Below are 23645 nucleotides of genomic sequence, written 5' to 3'. Positions count from 1 at the left end.
CATCTCTTCTGTATAGTTCTTCAGTGTATTGTTCCCACCTTTTCTTTATTTTGTCCAGGTCAGTTAATGTATTCCTACGTTGATCTTCCAGCATGCCTAACTGCGCTTTAAAATTCCCTTTGATTTTTTGGATCTTGTGGAACAGATCTCTTGTTATTATAATAGTTCTCTTTGTATCTACGTGTGAGTCACTGAAATGCTGCCTTTAGACTTTTGATTCTGTTTCCGTTGCCTTCTACTTTTGCTTCTCATCTATCTTTAGCAATTTTAAGAGTTTCCTTGGTCACCCATCGAGGCTTTTCATTTCTTTTGGCTACAGGAATAGTCTTTGCACATTCTTCCTTGGTGGTGAATGATCAGGGGATGATATTGTGTGGATACTCCAAAAAACCCTGCTTTGGTTTGGATGCTGAAGCCCAGAGTAAACCTCCCATGGGGAAGCAGCCCTGGTCACCCTTTGAATGGGTCTGAGGAAGTTAGGACTGCCCCATTGCTCACCAATCTGGATTAGGAAATAAACTTATATTGTCGAAGGCTTTCACGGTCAGAGTTCATTGGTTCTTGAAGGTTATCCTGGCTGTGTGACCGTGGTCTTGGTATTTTCTTTCCTGACGTTTCACCAGCAGCTAAGGCAGGCATCTTCAGAGGAGTAACACTGAAGGACAGTGTCTCTCAGTGTCAAGTGTGTAGGAAGAGTAATATATACTCAGAAAGGGGTTGGGTTGAGCTGAATCATTGTCCTGCAAAAAGTATCAAAGGTAATGTGCTGGCGAAACGTCAGGAAAGAAAATACCAAGACCACAGTCACACAGCCCGGATAACCTACAAGAACCAATAAACTTAGCTTCTTCTGTAACAAAAGATGTAAACGTAGGGCTTCCTCAGCCATGCTGGGTGCACAGCTGGCCTGAGCTGCATCTTTAAGACCAGCAATCGGTGGCTTTGCTCCTCTCTTTTGTGAGGAGCAAGTTTAGCTTTGCAGTCCAGAACCAAAAGTTGTGCTGTCAGTTGGATGTGGAACGGGGATCTCCTGGCCGTGGCCACGAGTTCCATGCCTTCCTGCCCCTGACTGCTCTCCTTCTCCCTGCACAGCCGATCCACCATTCTTGTCAAGTTGCTCACAGGCGACCAGCCAGAATTGCAGTACCAGCCTGGCGACCACGTGGGCATCTTCCCTGCCAATCGCACAGAATTGGTGGAGGGGCTCTTGGAGCGTGTTGAGGATCCGCCCCCTGCCAGTGAGACTATTGCCGTGGAGACCTTGGATGTGGAATCTGACGGTGGGTGCATGGCTGCTATGCGGCTCCTGTGGAGAAATATGCCGGGACTGAGGGGATCGTTGCTTTCTGTTTGAGTTGCTGACACTAAGCTCCTAAGCAGAGCGGACACCCTTCCAAGCCCCGGGGCTTACTTAGGACTGCACTGATCGTCCCCTCCAGGTGCTCTGCCTGCCCCAAGGGATGGAGAGAGCTGGCTTTCTGCACATCAAGGGGAACATGCAGCATAGACCCCTGTGAGGCTGGCTCCTTGTGGGGTCTGTGCCTAGGGATTGGGTTTGGCCAGGGGGCCCCTGCTTCCATGCTTCTCCTTGTGGGAGGGTCCCCTTGAGCAGAAGAGTCAGCATGTAAATGACCTCACTGGCTTTAGCATGTGCCTAAGGAACATGCGGACACTTGCAGAGCCCTGGGAGCTGTAATTGGGGGGTGGAAGGGCAAGAGAGAATTTCAGTGCTCGGCCTGGGGCTGTTAGGCAAAGAAGCCCTCTGAGAAGCCAATGATTTGACAAGCTGTCCCTAGGGAAGAGGTTTATCTTGGAATTCAAGATTAGAGGGATTAGAAGTTCCCAGTTAGAGGGAACTTTCACCTGGGGACTGTAGGATCAACTCATGCTGTGCCTAGTGGCTGTGGCGGTGCCCTTCTGGTCCCCAGGGAGCAGGGGACACACCCTTGAGCAGCTGAAACGTGGGGCAGCTGGAGGAGGGCAGATCTGCCCTCAGTCATATGGAGAGAGGAGCCCTTTGCTGGACACAAAACAATATGCCAGAGTAGATTCTCGCAGAGGGAATGGGGAAGGGCCTGCTGCCCCCACCCAGCCTCCTTCTGCTTTCTCCTGGGTGGTCTCAGCCCAGCACACCCACCGCTGCTAACAGGAGAGTGGCCCACCACCCTGCTGCTCAGTCTCCGGCTCCTCTCCCTAGGCCTGAGGCGCTCGTGGGTCCCTGAGGGCCGCCTGCCTCCCTGCACACTGCAGCAGGCGCTCACCTTCTTCTTGGACATCACCACCCCGCCCAGCCCCCAGCTGCTGCAGCTCCTGGCCACCCTGGCCGAAGACCCTGCCGAGCAGAAGCAGCTGCAGCAGCTCAGCCAGGTAGGAGGGGAGGGGAGAGGGAGGGGCCTCTCTGCTGGGCATCCTCTCCAGCTGCATTATGCTTTTCCATTGGGCCATGGTGGGGCAGAGGACTGCAGCAGAGGCCTGGCAGCATTGGGCAGAATGGTGCGACCATCTTCAGATAAGAATGTTCCCAGAGAGAGGCAGAGAGTGTTCTCCGTTGGTGCCCCCTGCCTGGAACTCTCCCCCGTGGGATGTCGAATGTTGCCCTCCTTTCCTCAGGCAGGCATACTGTGGAGGGTCTCCGCTTCTCTTGGGAGGAGGGTATGCTTTGCTGGCTCCTAGGGTGGTGTTTTTGGTTTCAGGGATGGTGTCTGACTGTTTGATTTTATTTTCCGTCACCTTGGATGCAGAAGAGCAATATTACAAAGGAATGAATGTGTGTCCCTCCGTGTGCCACCATGTAACGACTCACTCCCCGCCCCCAGGACTCTCGTCTCTATGAGGAATGGAAGTGGTTCCGATGCCCCACGATGGTCGAGCTGTTGGAGGACTTCCCCTCAGTGGCCCTGCCTGCTTCGCTGCTCCTCACCCAGCTGCCCTTGCTGCAGCCACGCTATTACTCCATCAGCTCCTCACCTGGGGCCCACCTGGGCCAGATCCACCTCACGGTCGCGGTGCTAAGCTACCGCAGCAAAGGTGACTGCAGGCGCCTTGGCCTCCCACGGCAGGGGGAAGGAGGGGGCATCAGGCATGCAGCGGTCTGGGGGGGGGGCTGCAGGCAGTTAGGAGAAAAGCAGCCACATGTTGAGGGGTCAGGCTCTGGTGGGAGGTCAAGAGAGACAGGCTGCCAGGAGGGCGAGTCTGGAGCTGCAGAATGCCCCAGGCAAAGCCAGCAGAACATGGGGGAAGATCCGGGTCAGCCCTGGAGGGGCGGGGGGGGGTGCTTAGGGAGCCCTTCAGCACCCATGCCGTCTCATGTTGCTTGACCCCCTCTCTCCCACAGATGGGAATGGTCCCCTACACCATGGAGTCTGCTCTACGTGGCTTTCCCAGCTGGTACCTGGTGAGATGGTGCCAATTTTTGTCCGTGGGTAAGGAACCTGGGAATGTGAGATTGGGCTGGTCACCAACCCAGGGAGAAACCTTTTGACTGATCTGTGGGGAAAGTGGGGCGCTCAGTCTCCAAGATCAAAGAGAACCCAGTAGGAACTGGTAGTCTAGGAGAGACTTCAGCTCCCAGCATGCATTGTTCCTGTACTGGAAACTACAATGACCAGCATGCTCCTGCGCTACAGACATCAACTCCCAGCTTGAGCTGCCCCCACCGTGGGGGTGCAGTAGTCCCTCTGCAGTCCTTACTGGCCCTTCCAGGATTACGCTGACCCTTCCGCTGCCGTTATGAGGGATGGAAAGGATTTAACCATAGAGTCCGGCAGTGCTAGAGCAGTTCCCTTCTGGCCTTCTGCAGCGAACTGTGGTCAAAGGCAGCTGTAAATTGGATAGCCGCAAAGTGGCGTCCTTGTCCTTGCTTCCCTCTGTGGCTCTCAATACACACACCCAGCCTCTGCCACTAGGGTTGCCAACCTCCAGGTGGGGCCTGAATTACAACTGATCTGCAGACTGCAGAGATCGGGTCCTCTGGAGGAAACTGACAGGTTCGGAGGGCGGACTCTATGGTCTCACGTCCCTGCTGAGCTCCCTCCCCAAATTCCGCCCTCTGCAGGAACGCCCAAATCTGCAGGAAGTTGGCAACCCTAGATTATATGCAGGCGAGTTCTGGCATTGAATTTGCCTGTGCATTGCACACCGTTCTGACCAAGGGAGCATTTCAGATAGACAGAGGAATTGTTGCAGAGAGAGTAAATGTTGGTCTGTACGCCCCCTCTGCTGATTCTTGTCTTCTTGCCCCTTGGATCAAGAAACAGTGAGAAGAGAAGGCAGGGGTGGCTGTGGACGGGTGGGATTGGCTCGCATAATTCACTTGTTCAAAAGCCATTTCCTTTGAACTGGGACCACATTCATTTCCCTCCTCTGTTCTTGAAGTTGATTCCTCTGATCTGATGCTGCATTTAAATGTGGTGGTGGGGAGCAGCTGGCCAGAATCACCCACGAGGGTTCCAAGGATTCCCCCCCTTCCCCGGGTAATCCCGCCAATCTGGGATGGGTGCTGCCCACCAGTTCTGTATCATCTGATAAGCACCTAGAGATTCTTTCCCATGAACAGGGATTATCTCAGGAGTTTGGTCGTTCAGGAGGGGCCATGCAGTGTGAGAGGGACTCAGTAGCCATGTGCCTGACAGGGGCCTAGTCCAACCAAATCACTTAGCTCATGTTTGCACCTATGAGCATTGTCCCTATTGCTGTTTGTATGCACAGATTCCCCCAAAATTCTTTATGCAAGTAGCTTGGGGAAACTTTCTTGACAGTACGTAAGCATAAGGCATGTTTGGTTGAGTGGTTCTGTTTGTGACGCTGCACAGAGGCTCAGGCAGAACCGGTTTGCACTCTGCTGGGCAGAAGAGGGGTGGCAAAAACAGCGGAATTGAAAAGCCGCACTAGCCTGCCTGCCTGCCAGGGAATGACAGAAACGCACCCATTGACAGATAGGCAGGGCAGATGGGGCGGGGGGATAGAGGCAAGCACAGTGCCAGCCTGGCACGGCTGTCCTGCGAGCAAAAGCAGCAAAGGCCTTGCTTGCTTGCATACTCTGGCAGGCTGGCATGGAGCTCCAGAAACTTAGGTGTGGGGGGGTAGAGGCCAAGGCCCGGGCTTGGGGCCCGTTAGTAAGAAGCAGCTCGCATGATCGGCAGGCAGGAGAAAGAGAGGCATAAAGGCTTCTCCCCCCCCCCCCACTGTAAAGAATAAACCCCTGACATGCGCACAGATGCACAAGAGATCTATGATGAGGAAGACTCAGATAATGGGCTACATGAAAGAAAACCACTTGGAAAACCTTGAATTGTAGCTGAAATGAGCGGTTCTGGAGTGACCATGAATGTTCTGGTCACATGTACAAGGGAGGTTTTTTGTTTTAACAGAAGTGCTGCGTGCAGGTGACGATCTGACTCCCAAACTCATGACCAAATCCAAACAAGCATGATTATGATGCAAACACAATGACCAAGAAGCCAAACATCCTCTGACGGAGCGGCTGTTCGTAGTCCGCTGCATCACTAGGCTTAGCGTGCGGCTTCTCCGTTGCATTCTCTGAGTCACGTGTTGTTGGGGTAACCTTTGGCTCAGCCTGCTGTTTGCCGGTCTGGATTTATGGTGTGTTGTTTAGCTGGGCGGTGGTGATATATTTGTCAAAAACAAATCCAGGGCAGATGTATTCAGGGAGCTGGAATGTGGGTCACGGGTGGTGCGAAGGAGCAGTGGGAGAAACTGGGCTGGAATGCGGGTGGCTGGCTGGTGAGCGGCGCACGGTGAGTCGGCTCTAGAAGGGGAGCACGGCATTCTGGGAACTGGAGTCACCGGAAGTGCCATGGAAGACGGCTGTTGGAGTTGCTGCTCAGGGATGTGTTTCCCTAGCAGAAGGGGTTGCCAACCTCCAGTCATGGCCCTGTTTAGTTTCCAATATTGGGCTATATTATGCTGCCTCTCCTCCCCCCAATGGGTTCTCTAGAAGGACCCTTTTGTAAAGAGGACAGCAAGAGCTCTTAATTTTGATGGAGGATATTTGCACAATGCCTCTGTGAAAGAATGGACTCCCAAGCCCCATTCCCTTGAGTCCCAGCAGCTCAAAAAAGCCTCGCTCCCATCCCATTCCTGCCACTACTGCCCATTTCTCTGAATGGTAAAATTTCTTTTTGGGTTGTAATTGAATGAGTATCTCTTGCTCGACGGATATGTAGATCTAGCATTCTGCATCTGCTTTCCATTGAATGGCTCAACCTATTTGCCGTATTGCCTGCTTTGCTTGCACTAGTATACAGTGAGGACAATTATAGAATCATAGAGTTGGAAGGGACCACCAGGGCCATCTAGTCCAACCCCCTGCACAATGCAGGAAATTCACAACTACCTCCCCCCCACACACACACACACACAGTGACCCCTACTCCATGCCCAGAAGATAGCCAAGATGCCCTCCCTCTCATCATCTGCCTAAGAAGGTCACAGAATCAGCATTGCTGATAGATGGCCATCTAGCCTCTGCTTAAAAACCTCCAGGGAAGGAGAGCTCACCACCTCGTGAGGAAGCCTGTTCCACTGAGGAACCGCTCTGTTAGAAAATTCTTCCTTTGCAATTTTGAGCTGTCGTGCTCAAGGGAGGACACGCTTACCTCCTGCCCCTCCCCATTACCACTCTTTGAATAGCAAGACCGAATAGGTGTGGTGTGTATACAGAGATCAGGCTTCAAGAATTCAACATATTTTTTAAAATTAATCAATTAATTTAAAAGGATTAGCTAGAAAATCTTGAAGTTGGTTGCTAGTACAGGCTATGAAATCTTGAACTGGTGGTAGCACGAAAATTCTTCCATTACCATAGTTTTCAGAACTGAGACTTCTCCCCACTGTTCCTTGACCCATGTGAAGGTTTTGTCCTACATGGCTAAAGCCTCCTGGGCTAAAAGCCAAAAGATCAGAGAGAAATTCTTTGTGTCCTCAGAATTTATAATTTCCCCTTTGAGAGTCGGTGTCCCCTCCGGGGTCAGGCCTAATTTTCCTGCATCAAGAGGAAAAAATGTTTAGCCATTCTTGGCTTTCCCAGTCTCTGACCATCTGTGACAATTTAGCCGAGGTGTTAGATGGGAAACTTTGGTTGGGGGAGAAGTGACCCGTCATCTGTGGTTTTCCTTTTGCCAGGCTATAAACCTGCTGTTGGGTTCCATCTGATAGACAGAATTCAGTCTCAATTCTTGGACTAATGGGGTGAATTCTAGGGCGGGGACACACGACACATTTCTGCCCAGCATTCATCACACACGGCTGATTTCTTTCTAGTGGGGCGAATCAGACCAATCTTGTTTTGCCTCAGTCCGTAGGCATAATGCCAGCAGCGCCTGCCAGTGCCCTTGGACTAGCCTCCAAGACACCTCTGGTTGCTGGGAGCCAAGTCAGTGGGCGTGGGCACCGGCTCGTGTTGCTTTTGAGCCATGAGGGAGTTGGGCGTTTCCTGCACACACACACACACACACCGACCTCAGCACTGTTCCTGAGACCTCGCCTTGGCAGCGCTTGGCCTTGCTTGGGCTGGGGATTTGGCTTTTGCACCTCAGGTGTGGAGCATGCGCTCCTTTTCCTTCCTTGGCTTTGAAAAGCCCCCAACGATGTTGGCACCCCTGCTGCCAGTGCCACTTATTGGCACTTTCTCTTATCTTCCTGTGCCTCCCTTATAATAGTTTTAAAGATGTTATTTCCACCACCACCATCCCCATGAAGATGCTGAAGCCCCGTTGTTGGAAGGGGCTTCTGTTGATAACAAAATTAGATCCATCAGGGCAGTAGGCCATGGAATCATAGAATTGGAAGGGACCACCAGGGTCATCTAGTCCAACCCCCTGCAAAATGAAGGAAATTTACAACTACCTCCCCCCCCACACACACCCAGCCACCCCTACTCCATGCCCAGAAGATGGCCAAGGTGCCCTCCCTCTCATCATCTGCCTAAGGTCATAGAATCAGCATTACTGACAGATGGCCATCTAGCCTTTTCTTAAAAACCTTCCGGGACGGCAAGCTCACCACCTCCCAACGAAGCCTGTTCCACTGAGGAACTGCTCTTAAGTGTTAGAAAAATCTTCCTCATGTCTAGACAGAACCTCTTTTAATTTCAACCCGTTGGTTCTGGTCCGACCTTCTGGGGCAACAGAAAACAACTCGGCCCCATCCTCTATATGACAGCCCTTCAAGTACTTGAAGATGGTTATCATAGCCCCTCCAGTCTTCTCTGCAGGCCATATTCATAGCGGGGCTGCCTGCCCCCCTCCCCCGTTGGCAATACCATCACAAAAGGCTGCAACCCTAAGCTCATTGGCAAGGAGGCTCTCTTTATTTCTGAGTTAACATGCCCAGGATGGTGTTGCACAGCTCCTTCTCCAGAGATGCAGGGATCTGGTGCCCGTCTTGCACGGGATTGGGAGGGGGGGCGCTACGCTTGCACACACAGGCAGGTGGGATTCTGCTGTCTTCAGAGCTTGTTTGGCCGTGGGAGGGTGAAATCAGAGCTGTTTCCCTCTGGCAGTTGTTCTCTGGACAGTGCCACAGACAGAGGGGCCCCAGGGGGGGCCAGGCAGTGGGGGAGCCCGGCTGAGCAGCATCCGGAGCTCCTGCAAAGCCTCTCCTGACACCCCCCAGCAGGCTCTGGCTGCGGCCGCTCTCTGCTGCTGCCCGCTACATGGCCATTGAGCCTCTCTGTCTGTCCCACGCAGGGCCCCAAACTTCCGCTTGCCAGAAGACCCGTCAGCCCCCTGCATACTGGTGGGGCCTGGCACGGGCATCGCCCCCTTCCGGAGTTTCTGGCAGCACCGGCTGCACGTCTTGGAGTCTCAAGGTAGGGCGGGGACCTCGCTTGGGGGTGGTGGAGTGGTGGATGGCACTGGGGACCAGCACAAGGGTTTTTTTGGTGTGCTGCTGCTGAATCCTGCCCATCTCTGCCTTGTGCCCCTGCAGGCCTCCTGCCCAGCGAGATGACCCTGGTCTTCGGCTGCCGCTGCTCCCACCACGACCAGATCTACAAGGAGGAGATCCAGGAGGCCCAGCGGAAGGGGGCCCTCAGCCAAGTCCTCACAGCTTTCTCCCGCGATCCGGATCACCCCAAGGTGGGGGTGGCGCCCTCGTTGTGGGCCTGCACCATCCGCCTCCTCACGTGTCGTTCTCTTCCGGGTTGTGGGGGGGGGGGGAAGAGATGGCAGGAGCATGGGCTGCAGAGCCAGGGCTGGCCGTCGGCCACCGAGAACGTCACCCACCTGCCGAGAAGCACGTGGCCATCTGTACAAGCGAGGATCCATGCAGGGGGAGAGACACGGGACACGGCTGGCCAACCAGCACCATCCACTCCCCCTGCTGCTATGGGGGTGGGGGCTGGGGCAACCAGGGGGGCCTCCCACTCCTCTTCACCCATCTGCAAAGGAGAGGCAGCCGCGTCTACTGGCAGCTGCCCGGGAGTGGGGAGGGAACCAGCAGTTCTTGCTCCTCCTCCAAGGCCATCCTACCCTCACCTGCCTGTAGAGGTGGGCTCTCCAACAACATTTGGCTGCTTACTCCCCTTATACAGTAGGTTTACATCACCTGTGCAAACACAAACAGCGTGCCTATTTGGGGGGAATTTAGCCCCCCCCTTCCATTTGGGGGAATTTTCATTTTTCTGCAACATGGGGAGGCCCCCAAGTCTGAAGAAGGACCCCCTCCTCTCAGAATCCGGCTCCTTTCTCTAGATATGACAGTCTATACGGGGGCCCGGATTCAGCAGATACTGGGTGCATTCCTGTTTCTTCACCATACTGCTGTGAATTTATCTCCCACACACTCCCTATTTAACAGGCATAAGTGAAACAGTTTCTAAAATTGGGGGGCTGGATGTGGCCCCTAATCCCGGTTGTGTGTGGACCAGTTATAGTGACTCAGCGAGAGGCACTCGGCACATGTCTGGAGGCACCTCATTATCAGCTCGCATGGTCCGGGCTCAGGACGGACTGTGGGGGGCACCTGGTCCTTTGCTCCAAGAGCAGCAGGCCCACCCGGCGTCTCTCCTCTTCCCCACCCAGACCTACGTGCAGGACTTGCTGGGGACACAGCTGGCAGGCGCCGTCTGGGAGGTGCTGTGCCTGCGGGGCGGCCACATGTACATCTGTGGTGATGTCACCATGGCCACCGGAGTCCTGCAGACCGTCCAGCACATCTTGGCCAAGGAAGGAAACATGACGCTGACCGAGGCGGGAGACGCTCTCAGTGAGCTCCGGGTAAGGGCACAGCCCACTGTGGTGGGGCACAGCCACAGGCCAACCCAAAGGGGACTGGGGCCTCCCACGGTGCTCCCCTCGCCTTCAGTTGGAGACTACTGTCCAGGCCGAAGCTGAAGGCAGAGAGCGTCCGCTGCAGCCCCAGAGGAGGTGGAGCAGACAAGCTCTGCTGGGGGGGGGGCTACGAGGGGAGGGAGCGATGGCATGGGAGCTGTTGGCAACAGTGGAGGGAGGGGTCGGGTTTGCTCTCTGGGGAAGTGGGAGGAATTCTTTCCTTTCCCGTGCTTCTACCTTGAGCAGACAGGCAGCGATTGAAAGAAAAGCCCATTTGGGAGACACTATAAAACATTTGGCATCCTGCAGTGCCTTCCATCTTAAGAAAGGACTGGGAAGGGGGGAGAGAAGGCAGGTCTTCCACCCTAGATTAGTTCCAGCCCCCCTCCCACACTTCCCTTCTGCTGCAAGGCACCAGGTCTCTCCCAGGTTGGCTGTTTTTTCCCCTTGGGCTAGCAAGAAGGCAGCCACGAACCTGCCTTATACTGAATCAGACCCTCCTTGGTCCATCACAGTCAGTATTGTCTACTCAGACTGGCAGAGGTCTTTCACGTCATCTACTTGCCTAGTCCCTTTAACTGGAGATGCTGCCGGGGACTGAACCGGGGACCTTCTGCATGCCAAGCAGATGCTCTACCACTGAGCCACAGCCCCACTCCCATGCTAAGGGTGCTGCCAGGGGGAGGCCATGTACCCCCACCCCAAGTTCACAATTGCTTGCCTCTGTCCTAGGACCAGAACCGCTACCACGAGGATATCTTTGGCCTCACGTTTCGCGCCCAGGAAGTGGCCTCGCGTATCCGCAGCCAGTCGTTCTCTGTGCATGTGCAGAAGTTGGTGCAGGGCCCCAATCCATGAGCAGCTGCTCTGCCTACGCTCCCACAGACACACCCAGCTGCAGGGCTGCACCTCAATAAAGCCTTTTACATTTCAACATAACCCAGGCAGTGTTGTAATTGGGGGGAGGGGTAAGGCCAAGTCCAAGGACTGTCAGGCTGCCTTCCTGGGATGGGAGAACTTTTGGGGCTGAAGAGGTGTGTGTGTGGGGGGGGGGGGGGAGTGGAGAGCTCAGCCTTCGAAATCAGGAAGGGGCAGGATGAGGGGAACGGTATCTATTGCCAAAAGCACCAGGAAAGCCAGCTTCTGAAGAACGGGCCGGGGGGCTTGCAGATCAGATTCTGCAGCCGGCTCCGCACACCCTAGCGGCAGCCTGCTGTGATCCCCAAGCAACGGGGGGGTGAGGGATGGGGTGGAGTAGCTGGCAGGGGTTCAGGGGCCTGACTGTGTCTATGGAGGGGCTCATGGAGGAGCAGAAGGGGGCTTTGGGGGTGAGGGAAATTCCTGACTTGGGCTCCATCTGGGGCTGGCCCTACCCACACCGCACCCCTAGTAGCGCAGTGGGGAAATCAAGATAGCTCCGACAAATCCTCACCTTCTCCTCTCCCCCCTACATCCTGTTAAGAGGCCTCCGGCCTGCTCTGACGGTCGCACGGGAGGGAGGGCTCTCCTCTCCTGCGAGACCTTCAGCTGGCCGAATTGGGGTACACATCACCCTTCATTGAGGGCAAAGCCAGGGCTTTGGCTTATTTAAATGGGGGGGACCACCATCTTTGCCCCCCCCTGGCCCCATGAACATCTGGTGGCCTTTACACCCTCCATGAAAATGCCAATGGGGGTGGCAAGTAGATGAGCTCTGGAGTACCCCCCGCCCCAACGCACAGAGGGAGCACACCTTCTGCCACACCTGTAAACATTTATTGTCCCAGTCTAGTTCGGGGGGGGCGCTCCTCAATGCACAAGGCCCCGCCCCTCTGCCCCAGGCAGCATCAGCAGCTCTGTAATGAGGAGCCCAGCACAAGTGGCATCACAGAGCAGCAAAGAAGGGGGAAGGGGGGCAAAGCGTGGGATCTGGAGGTGCCTCCGCAGTCCCCCAGGAAGGAAGGCTCATGGCTGCAGCCTCCTCTCTCTCCCCCCACCCCAAGCCATTTTGCATCGACCACAGGAACCCTATAAATACAAGTAGCACCGTGCAGGGCCTGGTCCGGCCCATAGCTTATCCAACCCAGAGGAGGGCACACGCCCAAAGCGAGGAGGGGGCCGGCGTCCACACCACAGGCAACGCCCGCCCTTCTGGCCACACCCACAGTCAAGGCAAGGGCCACTGCAACCCACTCAGACTTTGCCGGCCCCTGCTGCACCGACACCTGTCGCTGTGCTCCTGCGGCGGGCGGGACAGTCCTGGCAAGGCAGTGCCGGCAGCTTCCGAGTGCCTGGAAAGGCAAAAGGCAAGCGAGTGAGGGGGGTGGGAGGAGCGGCGTGCTCCGGGCCGCCTCCTCCGCCTACGGCAGGGACCTCAAGAGTCAGCAGTCTCAAGGCACGAGGGGTTTCCTGGCTAGGACAAGTGGAGGAGCCTGACGTGAGCCGAGTGGTGAAGGCCCACCTTGCCCAGCATCCCGTCTCACGCACCGGCCAAGCTGGAGCACCACCCAACAGCAGGGCACAGAGGCCGAGGCCTTCCCCAGGGGTTGCCTCCTGGCACTGGTGGTCAGAGGCTGACTGCCTCCGACTGTGGAGGTTCCTCTTTAGTCACCACAGTTAGTAACCCGATAGGAGGAGGTGGGTCTTGCCCCCCTAAAGCCTCTGGAAGACAAGGCAGAGAGTTTGGTTTCCCCCTCAGCAGAGAACGACTCCTTCCTGGGAGGTGGGAGAGAGCTAGGCTCCTCAGCCCCAGCTCCCCATCCCGCAACCCTTTCCGGGCAGAAGGGAAGGCAAAACTCTCTTCAGGAGGGAAGGAGGGGTTCAGGACAAATGGGCAGGAGATGCCAGCAATCCCTCTGGCTTGTCCCGGGATCCCCCGCCTCTCTCCTTCAACAGGAGGAAGGGCAGAGCAAGCCAGGGCAACCGAGCCCCTGTGTCTGTTGGAGGCTGCTGACAGATGTTGAGGGAGAGGCCATATGCAGAGTGACGAGGGCTGTGTCCTGGGCAGAGAGGCACCCTTCCGCACCCACTGATGTCCGTCCGTCCATCGGTGGGCTTAGGGGCTCTGGCAGAAGTCAAGGAGGCGGGGGGGGGGCACTTACCCTAAGAAGCAGGGAAGGAGTCCGCCAGGGGGGCTAGCATTTCTCCCTCTCCTGCTGCTGTGCCTGAGACGCCTCCGTGTCTTCTTCCTCCTCCTCCTCCTCCCAGCCCCCGAGAGGCAGATCCTGGCTGTGGGCACGCGAAGAAGACCTCATGGAAGCTGCAGGCGGGAGGAGATGGGGGGTGGGGGCAGAGAAGGAAGAGACCCGGCCTGAGACCCAGGGACAAGCCCAGGGCCTGGCTAGCTGGGCGACAGCACATCCCATCTCTCCCCCCCCAACATTTATGCCTTTCTTGGGAGGGGCCCAGGCTAGCCATGTAAAGGTCTGTCCCTCCCCCACAAAAGAAAATAATCGGGGGGGGGGCACACCCTCCCAGGACTTTTTTTGCTGAGGTGTTCAGTGGAGAAATTAAGAAATTTTGAGAAGCGCTAAAACAAATTCCTCTAATTTTTCTTCTTGCGAATGGTGTGAAATGCTTTTTATTCACTCAAAACATACAGCATGAAGAAGTCTGAGGGAGAATTGCCAAAAACCCTCCACCATTTCTTCCTTTTGGAAGGACTGAAAGGTGTTCAGGCAACTGCCCAAGGCTGTCGCGAAGGCATTTACACTCTTAAATTCCATAAATACATCAATTAATAAAATTATATATGCTAATTTGATTAGTAAATGATTACGTTGTTAAAAGCAGCAACGCAAATTCCATACTGCATCATTTCAGTTTCTTACCCAAATTTTTCCCCCCCTCAAAGGAGGCCTCAAAGTTTCCCAAAGGCGCCCATCTCCAGCCCAGAGCAGAGGGCCTCCCCGTACACAGAGGGTTCCCCCACTCCCCAAAGCTTCAGGTGCTGGCACCGGCTTTCCTCTTGAGCACCAGCAAAGCTGCAGCCAGGCAGAGGAAGGTGGACCAGAGGCTCTTCCCCATGCTCCCCCCAATGCCCGAAAACCCTGCTCTGAGGAGTTGCGGAGGCTCATGGAGAAGAAGAGCACCCGCTCAAGAGCCTGGCAGCTGCACAGATGGTTCAGAGGGCCAGTGGGCACACCTGGTGCCCTGAGGGTGCTCTGGCACCGTCCCCCTCTCACGAGGTGAGTTCCACCACAGCACTCAGGCCCTGTGTCCCCACAGGCCCCCTCTCTCCGCTGAGCCGGGGCCTCTCCCTGCTGCGGCCTTCCCATCCATTTCAAGATGATTTGGGCCTGGTCTCTTGTGTTTTCGCAAGCCTCCGGGGCACTGTCGAGGACGGATTCTCCCAAGCGGTTTGCGTAGCGTTTGAGCCAGCCCCCATCGGACAAACCACCTGTGATCCCCAGAGGCCAGCATCTGGGCCTCAGCCTTTGCAGTCAGTCACTAGTGGGGAGGGAAGGGGGCTTCTCCGCAGGCAGCCCCACCGGGACCCACCCTGTCCCACCCCTCCCGAGCTCTGACCTGCTTGTGCTTGCGCTGAAGTCCGGAAAGGAGGGGGGCTCGGAGCCAGAGGCGGCAGTGGCTGCTGCTGCTGATGGTGAAGCTGAACAGGAGCAAAACAGGGAGGCCCTCAGACCCACAAAACAGGGAGGTCCTCAGACCCACAATGCCCTCCGCCTCTCCCTGCTGCGGCAGACGCCACCGGACAGACCAGGAAGCCAACCGACTGACACACACCCCGGAGGGGGACTGAGAAGCGGAGGTGAGTCCAGCTGCCCCCTTCCCCTCTCCACTCACCTCATGCATGTAAATCGCATGCAGACTCATCTCAGCTGAGGCAAACTCAGACAGCACCACGGAGCGGCTCAGGGGGACCTGGACAGGCTCCGGCCGGGCCACACTGCAGGGCATAGAGGCAAAATGATCAGTTGCCCCCTAAACAGGAGAATCCCCCCCCCCACCTGTGTGAAGTGCAGATGCGGAAGGGAATAAAAACAGGAGCCCTGCTGGTCAAACCACAAAGGCAATGCAAGGGTCCTTCCCACGAGGGGACTGAAGCAGGCACACTCACACAGCCCTGGAGGTGGGCAGAAAAAGCCAGCCCCTTCTGCCCATGGGCCGAGACGGACTCGGGAGCAACGAGCTGTGACCACCACCGGTGGGGACTCCCTGCTCTTCAGAGGCACTCTATCTCCGACCGCCAAGGGATCGGGACCAGCAGCAGGAGGTGACATTGGAGTGGTACGGGGCAAGAGGTCCGGGGCGGATGGGTCGTGGGGCTGACCTGGCAGGGCATCTCCTTTTGCCCGCTTCTCCCTTGACCTTCGCCTCACCTGTGCTCAGCCTTCACCTGCCCTGCATACCAAACTCCCTAGCCTCCAAGGCCCACCATGCCCCCATACCTGTCCCCAAGGAGGGTGCTGTCACTGCGATACATGGAGTTCTCGCCCAGTGGAAGCTGGCTGCGCCGGGGCAGCTGGGAGCAGGACAGCGAGGCCAAGATGCTGGCAGCCGCACTGGCGGTGCTGCCAGGGAGGTGCCGCTCTGCCTGGGATGCCAGGATGGGGTGGGCCAGGACACTGGCCAGGAGGGCATCTGGCTGCAGAGACAGAAGGCGGACTGAGCCAGGGCGGCGGAGGGCCCGGGCTCTATCCTGTGAGAGGCACGAGTACTCACCATGGTGCTGGGCCCCTCGTCGGAGAGCAGAGAGGCGCTGAACGGGGCCTCGGCCAAAAGGCGCTGGGCAGGAGGTGCGTGGGCCGCATCCTGCTGCACCTTCTCCTTGAGGTGCCCGATGAAGAGGGAGCTCTCCCGTGGCGGCTGCCAGCGTGGGTTGGTGATGGCAAAGTGCACAAGGGAGAGCTCCGTCTTGCCGTTCTCTGCCTGCTGGTACACAGAAGCCTCCGTCCGGCCCTGCGACAGCCACTGAGGGGAGAGAAGAGGAGAGGGCTGCAGTTTTTAAGGCACTGGGGACTGCTTGCCCAAACGTCAGTTGACACAAGGCAAGGCAGCGAAACCTCAACTCAGGGAGGGGCTGTTATTCTCCTCTCCTGGGGGGGTGGAATAATGGTGGGCTTAGCTGCAAAAGACCACCCAAGAAGTTCTTTGGCTGGCCCGGAGTAGGCTGCTCTTTCAGCCCCCCTTCCCCGCCACAAACTGAGTTTACTGTACACAGGAATCACCAGGGCCGTCCAGAAGAACCTCCTTCCCCAAGTCAGGAGAGCCCCTCTCCAAAAGGCATGGGCAGTTGCCAGGCGTCCCACTGGCCACGGCCGGCCAGCTCCCTCCCCTCACCTGGGGGTTGCCGTGGTTGCGGATGTCCAGCTGGGCGAAAGAGCAGATGTCCCCCACGCCCACCACCTCGACGGAGAAGTTGCGGAAGAAGTCAATGATGTCCAGGGCCTTGGCCCGCAGGGCGAAGATGAGGAGGAAGGGCGTCACGATGGGGCTCAGCAGCTCCTCCAGGATGAAGACCTGGGGCCACAGGCGCTCGTCAGAGGTGCAGCCTTTCCCCTCAGGCCGCACGCTGCGAGAGGCCCTGCAAGCCCCCCCCCCACTGCCCCCTCCCCACTCACAGCCTTGTACTGGAAGAGCTGGGCCATCTCCTCCCGGGTCTCCGACTTGTGGGCGTTGCCTTGCCAGTGGTCGGGGATATAGTGGATGTGAGCCAGGACGCACTGCAGAAGCTGCTCCGGACACCACACCAGGTGCTCGTCCGGAATGAAGGTCCTGCAAGCGCAGAGGGACGTCAGCAGTCCAGCAAGGAAGGTGAGGCGGAGGGAGGGAGGGAGGAGACGCCAGGAATCGCTCATAGGGACAGGCTTGTGGGGAGAGGAGCCCTGCAGGCCAATCCCGGGCAGAGTCACAGACTCCGTCCCTGGAACTCAACAGACTTCCTGGTGGGGTTCCGCCCACGGCTGCACTGCAAAGGATTGCACGAGGACTCGGGCCCTTCTTCACCCACCCAAAGCAGAGTTTTTGTTTAAAAGGCCTACACGAGTTCACATGCTGGAAATGTACGTGTCTCATTCAATCTTGGGGGAGGAGGACTGCAACGAGCCAGACGCCCGAGCTTTATAACGCCAACAGGTTGAAATTAAACCAAAAGAGCTTCCATTTAGACGTTAGGAAGAACTTTCTAACAGTGAGAGTGGTTCCTCAGTGGAACAGGCTTCCTCGGGAGGTGGTGGGCTCTCCTTCCCTGGAGGTTTTCAAGCAGAGTCTAGTTGGCCATCTGTCAGCAATGGTGATTCTAAGGCAAATAATGAGAGGGAGGGCATCTTGGCCATCTTCTGGGCATGGAGTACAGGGTCACTGAGGTTCCGGGGGGGAGGCAGTTGTGAATTTCCTGCATTGTGCAAGGGGTTGGACTAGATGACCCTGGTGGTCCCTCTTAACTCCATGATTCTATATAGTTACAAAAAGAGAAAAGGAGGCCCTGATGGGACAGCAGGGATCTGCACAGGCACCTCCAGCAGGGATAAGCCAAGCAGAGAGAGCCCACTCTCGAGCAACAGCAGAGAGGATCAAACCCCCCCCCCCCAGCACACAGAACAGGGAGACAACTGCATGGAATCCGTGCTAGTTTAGCCATGCCAGGCTGGAGGAGACAGCCTTTTCTCCAAGCCGGGTCTTGCTCAGGCTACCTTGGAAGACAACTGTGGTCTCCTCCTCCTGTCCATAACAGATCAGGAGCCAGGCTTGCCTGGGAGGCTGAAGAGGGGAGAACCTTCTGGAAAGCAGACCCCACACACACACACACACACACACACCGGACACCTGACTCTGGAAAGCAAGACCTGGCTCCTGGGAGCCTCCTTTAGTGACCAGGGAGGCGAAGTCTGAATGGGTTTGTTGACGAGGACGGAGGCAGGGCTGGGTGGGGAGGGGGCCGGGGCTCACCTGGCCACTGTGACGACCAGGCCCAGCAGGGTGATGGTGGTCAGGATGTGCTGCACCGTGAGGACGTCCTCGTCGTAGACGGTGAGGGCGATGAGCACAGCCAGGATGGAGCCGGCGAAGAAGCCGAGGTTCTTGGCCAGCACGGTGAGCAGAGGGCTGGTGAAGGAGTTCATGTACTTGGAGGCCGGCTTGTAGCCGCGGCTCAGGCGGGCGTGCAGCTCGTGGTCCAGTTCGTTGAAGTGGCGCAGGTAGAGGCGGCCATAGAGTGACCAGCGGCGGGCCCCCAGGCTGCCCGGCTCCCGCTTCAGCACCTCTGTGTAGCTGAAGAAGGCGTAGAGCACCTGCCACACCAGGATGAAGGGGCAGAGCAGCAGGTTGGCCACGCCCAGCAGCAGCATGGTGTGCCCCAAGCGGCGGGCCAGCTGCAGGCGGGACCCCGAGCGCTTGCACTGGGGCTGGAGGTTCCACTTGCTCTGGAAGAGGGAGCCGGGCCCCCAGAAGAAGAGCAGCTCCAGGTTGTACTTGAGGCCCTGCGTCAGGAAGACCACCTCGCCCAGCAGGGGCAGGTGGAAGCGCACTGGAAGCAGCGACTTGTTCACCATGGCCACCAGGTAGTTCTTGAAGCGCAGGATGCGGTGGTGGATGTCCAGCTCCGTCAGCTCCCGCTTGTGCACGCACATCTGCTGTTCCCGCTGCAGCGAGATCAGGCGTGCCTGCACCTCCTGCCAGCTGCAGTTGCACAGCTCGTCCTGCACGGAACGAACGGCGTGAGGCCTCGGGCCCAGCCCCCCCCAGCCTCTATTCCCTGGGGGGGGGGGAAGGGGCTGCTCGGCTCTGCGTTCTGCCTTCCTCAGCGGAGCCCCTCCGTCCTTCCGCGCCGTTCCCACACTCCCAGCACAAGCGTGACGACCAGGCAGCCCACCCCCGACTTCGAGGCACACAAACACACAAAGCTGCCTTTTACCAGATCAGACCACAGGTCTATCAAGGTCACCATAGTCTACTCAGACGGGCAGTGGCTGTCCAGGGTCTCAGCCAGAGAAAGGCCTGTCCCATCACCTACTGCCTGGTGCTTTTAACTGGAGATACTGCTGGGGATTGAACCTGGGATTGAACCTGCACGCCAAGCGGAGGCTCTGTCACTGGGCCACGGCCCCTCCCCAAGCAGCCAAGATGACGCAAGAAGACTAGCAAAAAACCACCCACTGTGGGGGGGGAGGCAACCCCCCCCAGCATCAATGGGACTGTGCTAGTTTCAAAGCCCTGAGAGAGAAGCACCACCTGAGTGAGACAGAGACGGTGTGTGCATGCACGCTCGGAAGACAGACTTCTCTGGAGAGGCTCTGCAGAGAAGCTGAACCCCACCCTCCAGGCTGGAGCGGGGGGAGGGGGTCCTGCGAAGTCAGATGCTCCCCCACCAGCCCCTCCTGCCCTGCGCCTTGCCACTGCCTCCTCCCCCCAGGCACTCACAGAGGGGATCTTGAGGGCCTTGGTGTAAAAGGCACGGATCTCCCAGTAGCCCAGGAGGTTGCTGAGCACCTTCCCCAAGCGGTAGAGCCAGAAGGTGGCGGCCATCGCCAGCAGGAAGATAATCCAGCCGCTGGCCCGGATCCTGCAGCAGGGAGAAGGGAGACAACAGGCCGCATCAGCCCGGCCAGCTGCAGGTCAGCCCAGGACACGGCGGGTCACGCTCTAGGGAGGGCCGGGTTGCGCAAGGGCAGTTCCAAGGCCGGCGTCTCCAGTGACACACAAACAACGTGCGCCGGGCCATGGCCTCCCGCTGAGGGGCCTTTAAAAAACAACAAGGAGTGCCTGATGGACACTCCAGCTGAGGCCAGCTACAGGGAGGGGGCAGCACGCCGTGCCTGCTTGCGAGCCCCCCTCAGAGGCACCTGGCCGGCTACACCGGAAAGGGGGCGGTGGGCTACACAGGCTTCCCTCCCTCCGCCTCGCCTCTTTGCAGCCCTATGGCTGCCATGGGCCCTGGAAGGGATTCTCAGCACCTCCGCTCCTCAGCCCTTGTGCCCCAGGGGCTGGGCACAGCCCCCCCCCAAAGGGACAGGAAGGCAGGGGAAGGGACAGGGCAGCCACTGACAGGGATGGGGGGACTGCCAAGCTGCCCAGGGGCGAGTCCGGAGCAAGGGACTTCACCAGTTCTACATTCAGAATCAAACTGGCACCAGACGCCACCTCCGTTTGAAGAAAAAACTGCGGGGGGGGGGAGGCAGCCAGCCTCTTGCACAGGCTAGGAGCCCTCCCCACCATGTGCCCAACACCTTTGTGCCCCAGCCCCGCTCACCTCTCCGCACACTGTGCCGTGGGCAGGATGGCATCCAGCAGCGTCACCTTCCCTCTGTCTGGCATGAGGCCACCTCCCGGCTGCGTGTGATTGACGGGGCGGTTGGCAAACAGCACGTCATACTCCACACAGCAGAATAGGAAGGTGGTGAACGTGACGACGAACAGGAACTGCCTGGGAAAGGAGCCACCTGGCATCAAGAGGCCCCATGGCCGGTGCCCGCTCCTTCCGGGGCCCCAGAAAGCCTTCCCCACCCACACTGGACCCCGACTCTTTTTCTAGCCCCCCGGACACAGTGGCAGGCCAAAGGCCCTGGGGGGTGGGCAGGAGGGGGTCACCAGGCCAAGTCGTGTCTGTCCTCTTGCCGCAGCCAGCAGGATGGGAAATGCCACCCCTGCTGAGAAAGGCCCCCCCATGTCCCTCCAGCCCCCCCATGGAAACAGGCTCCCTGAGGAGGAGAGGGGTCATGCTAGGGGCAAGAGCTGCTCCACAGGCAAAGCCTGGGGCCGGCCCAGAGGCGGGGGGGGGGGAGAGCCCCCTGGATCCTTACACCAGCTCAAAGACGTCGGAGAGCATCATGCAGGCAAAGCCGTTCTTTTGGTGGAAGTGGTAGATGTGCCGAGGCTGTCAAGGAAAAGTACTGCCACCGCCCCCCTTGCCCACCACGGGCCCCCTCCCTAGAAGACGCGGGTGCTGCTCAGCCACTGACAGCCCAGTTTAGGGGGGCTCCCGTTTGTACGCAGAGCTACCCAGAAGCAGCCTAAAGTTTCTTAAGGAGGGAAAGGCAGGAAAGTGCCCAACTGTCCCTCCGAGGCCTTGGGGCGTTGGGGAAGAACTAGCAACTAGGAAGAAGCTTCACAATCCCCCCCCCACACACACACAAGCCACTAGCAGCTCAGTGGCGGCTGCATCAGGGAACGGCTTCCAAGCTCTGCTGGGCCGAGACTCTGCCGGAGGCTGCTGCAAGGAGCCGTTTGCTGGTCACGGCTGCAGCACTGCGGGGGGGGGGGGGGGCTCAGCGCCCTGCTGCAAAGGATATTTTGGTGAAGAAGTTGTCTAAATTCTTGATGTGATGCCAGGAATCTGGGAAGGAAGGAAGAAAATGGGAAGTCTGGCCACAAAGCTTCCCCCCCTCCCCGTTCCCCAGGCCCCGGGGCCTCGTGCCGGGTACCTTTCAGGCCCTCGGTGACGTGCACCAACAGCTGCTCCTCCTCCTCGGGGGGAGACTCCTCCGCGCAGTCCGGCAGGCGATGGTAGTCACCATAATGCTCTTGGCTGACAGCCATGGGCGTCACTGGGCAGCTCCTCCCCACACGGACCTGGCCAGAGGGGAAGATGGAGACAAATCAAGTCCAGTGACCCACTGGGGCCTCTGTCCCAGAACCCTGGGGAGGGCACGCGGACTCCGTACAGAGTGAGGTGGGGTAGCTCTCTCAAAAGCTGCCCCCCTTCCCAGAGATCTGCCAATGCAGGGGCTGCCGGCGCCCCAGGCCTGGCACTCCTAGTTCCGGGGCATGCCCTGGCTTAGGATACTGGGCACCCAACCCAATATCACCCAATGCTCCCCCCACACACACTACTTCTGTGCTGAATCCATTTTCTCCTTCCCACTCAGTGATCGGAGGAAGCCCAGCACAGCCTCACCTTTCCTGCCTTCTTCGGTCAGCCGCTTAGTCACTTCCCCAGGACACCTGCCTGGGTGACATTCCAGTCCGCTGTGGAGCACCTGCCAGGAGTCCCTGGGCGGAACAGACAGAGTCTGGCTCAAGAGGAGGCCAGCCTGGTCTCCTAAGGCAAGAGAGGAGTGCCAGGCCAAGCCCAGCAGCGCCAACCTCTTCCCTCCAGCCCTTCTGTAAAGGGGATTTTGTGGCATAGACAGGGAGAGGGGCGGTGGGGAGACCAGAGGAGCACATACAGAAGAGTGGGGGGAGAAGAGTGTTGGGAGGGGAAGCACCCAGAGCAAACTGCCAGCACCTGCACCCCCCTCCCAAGCCCTCCCCCATGAGGCTGTGCTTGCTTCCTTTCTCTCTTGGGTCAGAGCAAGGGACACCAGCAGGAGAGCTGGGAGCAAGACCCAGAGGTGGAAGGTAGGCAGAGCCTTCTGCTGAGGCAAGCCAGTGGTCTGCCAAGCCCCTCGACATCACCTCCGGGCTTGGAGACCCCGCAGCGCCTACAAGCACACACAAAAAGAACACGAGAGCCCCCCCCTTCTGGGTCCCGGAGGATGTGCTGCCTCTCTGCTGAGATCTGCCTGCTCCCCCCACCACAGAGGGACATGCCCTTCAACAAGAGACTGACTGATGGACAGACGTTCTTCCTAGATTCCTTGCTGCCAGCTGGGGGCACATGAAGGACCCCTCTCTCTGCCTCCAGGACTGGCTGCGTACCTCCTGCTCACCGTGACCCCCGTGCCCTCATACATCTCCCCCCCTCCACACATGCAGAGGGCGGGTGGAAGAGTCACCCGGCAAGCTAAAAATATCTTGGGCAGCAAATTCATAAACAGGCTGGGACGGGTAAACATGCCAGGCAGTGGGCGGAGCGCCAGTCGGGCGAATCTCAAGGAAGCGGCAGCTCAAGGCAGCCTCTCGCAGAAGCAGCCGCTGCATCACCACTGGGCACTACTGCCTTGCAATGATTCAGAGGAGAAACACTCATTGCTGGCCATTCACTTCCTGCATCCTCCCCAAATAGGCATGGCCTGATCCAAGTTTGACAGCGTGTAGGGAGAACCCAGGTGTCCTAGAAGGAAGGAAGTTATCTGGGCTCCCTAAATGTCAGCTTCTGGGAGCAGCCCCTGGGGATGGTGCCCACAGCTGGGCCTCCCAAAGGCCAGGAGGCAGAGGCATCGGGCCTGGACCCAGTGGGGCACAGAAACTCTCCTCTGCTCTCACGGCCTGCCTTCCACCCCTGCCCCACACCCCACATCTAGGATTTCTCTCTCAAACCCCAGTCTCCCTACTGGACCCAAGCAGGAAGCAAGGACGGAAAGCCAGCCCATCTCCTGCATGCGCCCCAGACCTCAACACAAGCAAGGAAGGAAGCTGGAATCCCTGGTCACGGAGTCTGGAGAGAAATGACCCAGAGGGAACCGTGCCGGGCATCTTCCTGCCCAAGATGTCCCTGGCAAGCAGCCATCCACATGCAAACCCTGAGGCGGTATCTAG

At 57.9% G+C, this 23645-nt stretch overlaps 3 protein-coding genes across 3 annotated transcripts in view; 1 reads left to right on the top strand and 2 right to left on the bottom strand.

The window, feature by feature from the left end:
* The window catches only part of NOS3 (nitric oxide synthase 3), a 38641-nt gene extending 27491 nt beyond the window's left edge, over positions 1-11150 (top strand). The window contains exons 19-26 of the mRNA XM_056857777.1: positions 1093-1280; positions 2198-2367; positions 2817-3027; positions 3335-3422; positions 8709-8830; positions 8950-9098; positions 10044-10238; positions 11025-11150. Coding sequence (XP_056713755.1) covers positions 1093-1280; positions 2198-2367; positions 2817-3027; positions 3335-3422; positions 8709-8830; positions 8950-9098; positions 10044-10238; positions 11025-11150 — 1249 coding nt within the window. The remainder of the gene's footprint in view (positions 1-1092; positions 1281-2197; positions 2368-2816; positions 3028-3334; positions 3423-8708; positions 8831-8949; positions 9099-10043; positions 10239-11024) is intronic.
* MRPS12 (mitochondrial ribosomal protein S12) overlaps positions 1-23645 on the bottom strand; it is an 84350-nt gene that overhangs the window by 25649 nt on the left and 35056 nt on the right. The window lies entirely within an intron of this gene.
* ATG9B (autophagy related 9B) lies at positions 13406-21796 on the bottom strand. Its single transcript, XM_056857190.1, has 14 exons — positions 21650-21796; positions 21518-21561; positions 21029-21093; positions 20479-20652; positions 19650-19791; positions 18180-18928; positions 16853-17006; positions 16572-16751; positions 15954-16202; positions 15680-15876; positions 15075-15177; positions 14799-14880; positions 14416-14670; positions 13406-13530 (listed from the first exon to the last, which is right to left on the bottom strand). Exons 1-14 carry the CDS (start codon positions 21762-21764, stop codon positions 13406-13408), a joined length of 2634 nt encoding a protein of 877 aa, XP_056713168.1. The 5' UTR covers positions 21765-21796.

Source organism: Euleptes europaea, chromosome 11 (genome assembly GCF_029931775.1).
Source record: "Euleptes europaea isolate rEulEur1 chromosome 11, rEulEur1.hap1, whole genome shotgun sequence".
NCBI classification, from domain to species: Eukaryota; Metazoa; Chordata; class Lepidosauria; order Squamata; family Sphaerodactylidae; genus Euleptes; species Euleptes europaea.
The sequence above is the reverse complement of the archived record's forward strand: the minus strand, read 5'-3'. Positions and strand labels throughout refer to the sequence as shown.

Coding starts and splice junctions, on each gene's coding strand:
- ATG9B (XM_056857190.1), bottom strand. CDS start 21,764: ATGGCTGTCAGCCAAGAGCATTATGGTGACTACCATCGCCTGCCGGAC. Junction 21,562..21,649: donor CGTCACCGAGGGCCTGAAAG/GTACCCGGCACG, acceptor CTTCCTTCCCAG/ATTCCTGGCATCACATCAAG. Junction 14,671..14,798: donor TTCAGCGCAAGCACAAGCAG/GTCAGAGCTCGG, acceptor TGGGGATCACAG/GTGGTTTGTCCGATGGGGGC.